The sequence below is a fragment of the Cyprinodon variegatus genome, unplaced genomic scaffold (genome assembly GCF_000732505.1).
Source record: "Cyprinodon variegatus isolate N-32 unplaced genomic scaffold, C_variegatus-1.0 Scaffold2469, whole genome shotgun sequence".
Classification (NCBI taxonomy): domain Eukaryota; kingdom Metazoa; phylum Chordata; class Actinopteri; order Cyprinodontiformes; family Cyprinodontidae; genus Cyprinodon; species Cyprinodon variegatus.
The window spans coordinates 22,379-25,453 of NW_015152922.1; the positions used below are offsets into that span (position 1 = coordinate 22,379).

Genomic DNA, 3,075 nt, shown 5'->3' on the forward strand with positions numbered 1-3,075 from the left:
AATAAGTAAAATACCTAACTATCTGACTAACCTATAAAACCTTAAAATAAATATGAAATTCCTATTTTCTTAATACACTGTTTTGTATTTTCAAGATTATAATGATTTTTTGAAAATAAAACATTATAAACTTTTCATTATTCAATTCTCCAAATTGAATTACATTTATCTGATTATCTTACCTCGAGTCGAGTTCCTCGTCGAAGGACGACATTCTGTATTTAACCAAATACCCTGGATGTATTTCTAGATAAAATGAACATGAAGTTAGACAACTATCTACCACTGTCAAATACTTAGAAAAAATATTACAAAATAAAGTAGGCTTATCCTGAATCGTATGTTCATATGATACTTTCACTTGTTTTCAGCAACTTAATATCCAAGGCTTGTGCTGTTTTCATTAAGGTTCTTGAATTTTGCAAACTTGTTTGACCATTAAAGCTCTAGTATTGTTTTGAGAATTTTTACTAAAGAGGTATTTAGTTTATTTGATAAAATTAATTGACAAACCTTTGTTTCCTCTGTGCTTATATAATCTCTATATAGGTCATGTTATCTTCTGAAATAGCTGACATATTTACCTGTACTTGCCTTTAATTTGTCCAATGTTCTTCTTCCTTGTTCTTCCCCTGCTCAGAGTCAGTGTGTTGAGTTAGAGTGATAATCTCTCTATTTCACTGAAGGGGAAGGACCTGAAGGCAGCCCTGCCCACTTGGACGATATATACATATAAACTGAACAATCTAACTCTCAGTACTTTTTTCTTCAGCACAGCCAGAAAGCTCTGTGTCCACCATGGGAGACTCTTTCATCATAGCCATAGACTTTGGCACTGCCTACAGTGGATATGCCTTCAGTATAACATCCAGAGATGAAGAAACTGATCCCTTTTTAAAAGTTTGGGGTCAAGAGGTTGGACTGGAAACCCCAAAGGCTCCTACCTGCATCCTATTCGATGAACATGAAGAGTTTGTCAGCTTTGGTTACGAAGCTAAAGAAATGTATCTTACAAAAAAGGGTCATGAAGCCAGGGAGCAGTACTTCTTTAACTGCTTTAAGATGGCCCTCTATGGAAAAGTAAGTACAATCTGCATAAATTTTAAAGAAAGATAGGACAATTAATACTTTTGTGCCTGTGGTTACAAAGTTCTAATATTCATAGCAGTATACTATTATACTTATGTTCGGCTCAGATGTCAGAAAAAAATTAAGACTATCGGAGTTTGGCAAGTGTTCAAGTCAAAAGCAGGTGCACATAATGCAATGATTTATACTCACCAGAAAATCACCAGGAATCTGAAGATTAAAGCAGCTAACGGAAAAGAAATGACGGCAATGAAAGTTTTTACAGAAGCACTGAGATTCCTGAAGGACGACGCTTTACAATATATTGCAACAAACACAGAGGGGAGGAAGTTCACAGCCTCTGATTTCACCTGGGTGCTGACTGTTCCTGCCATCTGGGATCATTCTGCAAAACAATTTATGAGAGAAGCTGCAACTCAGGTAACTAACAACCTAAACTCAAACCACCAAAAAACAGTTTTTAATTTATCTAAATAGATAATAAATATTAGTTGTCTAATTTCTCTTAGGCAGGTATTGTGCCCAAAGGAAACTCTGACCAACTAGTCATTGCCCTGGAACCAGAAGCAGCCTCAGTCTTCTGTAAAAGGCTTCCATCTGATGGTTTCATAGCCGAAAACAGAGGAGAAGACAAACTAGACCAATCTCCAGGAACTCAGTACATTATTGTTGACTGTGGAGGTAAAATATTTCATTTAATATTTCCATTACATACAGTAATAGAAAAGAATATCTTCTCTGCAAAATTCTATTACATTACAAAATTCTATTTTACTAAAATATATGGAAATTAGGATTTTTCAAGCTGTTAATTTTTTTAAGTATTTATTTTTTATGTTTAGGTGTAGTACCTCTGTTCTTTAAAAAAAAAAAAAGCTTAAGAAAAATGAATTAAAGGGTGGCAAATACGTACAGCATATTTAGAGTTAACCCTGTATTAGGAGATAAACATTTAAACCCTGTAAATCAGTGAGCTAGGAAACTTCCCACTTCAGTTTTTTAAACCCTGAACAGAGAGTAGGACCAACCATTTGAACTTCCAGCTAAAGCACAGACTCTGGGCTAATAACCTCATTACCTGAATAGATTGAAGGGACAATTTTTTTATCATCTTGACCTGAATAATGGATCCCTGCTTTTACCATATCACCATGTGGCTTGCTGCACTGTGTCAGCAACATTGCAATTCTTTTTTTTCCTTTTTTTTTTTTTTTGCGGTTGACGTGGCCAAGACCTAGAACAGGAGCTAGGGCGGTTTTGCAACCAAGGGTGAAGTGGCCTGGATGATAATCCGCTTCTCCAAGTGTGAGGCCATGGTTCTCGCCTGGCACTGTAAATGGTGGCTTGCCCCCTTCAGGTTGGAGAAGAGGTTCTGCCTCAAGTGGAGGAATTAAAGTATCTTAAAAAAACTTTTTTTTTTTAAAAACAGCAACGGAACGGGGAGCTGTGGATCTGCAGATGCTGCAGGGGTGAGTGGAGCATCCCCCATAACTGGCACTGTGGTGAATAAGAGGAATGATAATTAGAGAGCGGGGAGGGAACGGCAGGTGAATGAAGTTAGTAATTAGATCAGCTGCCGGGCTGCAATCATGACACATGTATGTCACAAGTACTCCATGTGAACCTGCTCTCATCTGTGAAGAGCAAATAGGGTACCAATGATAAATCTGCCATTATTGTTGTTTTCTGGCAAGTTCCAAACTTGCAGGAGTTTACTTACAGCTAAACACTTTGAGACGCCAGTCCCTCATACCACCCTCATGCGCTATTTTTCTTACAGTATAAGCATTTGCATTAGTGGCCTTCTGGAGGTAATTTTGAGGGCGTTGGCAGTGCTCCTCCTATTCCTTTAAGAAATAGTTCTGCTGGTGGGTGGTTGCTCTCCTACAGTCTCCATGTCAACTTTTTATCGTAAAGGTGTGGTTCTTGAGAACCCTGGGTGATTTTGAAGTGTTTGAAGCAGTAGGGGACTTCTCATAGCTCAAG

The 3,075-nt window shown here is 37.6% G+C and overlaps 1 protein-coding gene across 1 annotated transcript; it reads left to right on the top strand.

Moving 5' to 3' along the window:
* Positions 1–798: 798 nt before the first annotated feature.
* LOC107080894 (heat shock 70 kDa protein 12B-like) lies at positions 799–1,770 on the top strand (the record flags this gene model as incomplete). The annotated part of the gene is made up of 3 exons (XM_015369105.1): positions 799–1,080; positions 1,285–1,509; positions 1,599–1,770. Coding segments are annotated over exons 1-3 (679 nt in total), but the record flags the coding sequence as incomplete, so codon positions are not given.
* Between the last annotated feature and the right edge of the window lie 1,305 nt (positions 1,771–3,075).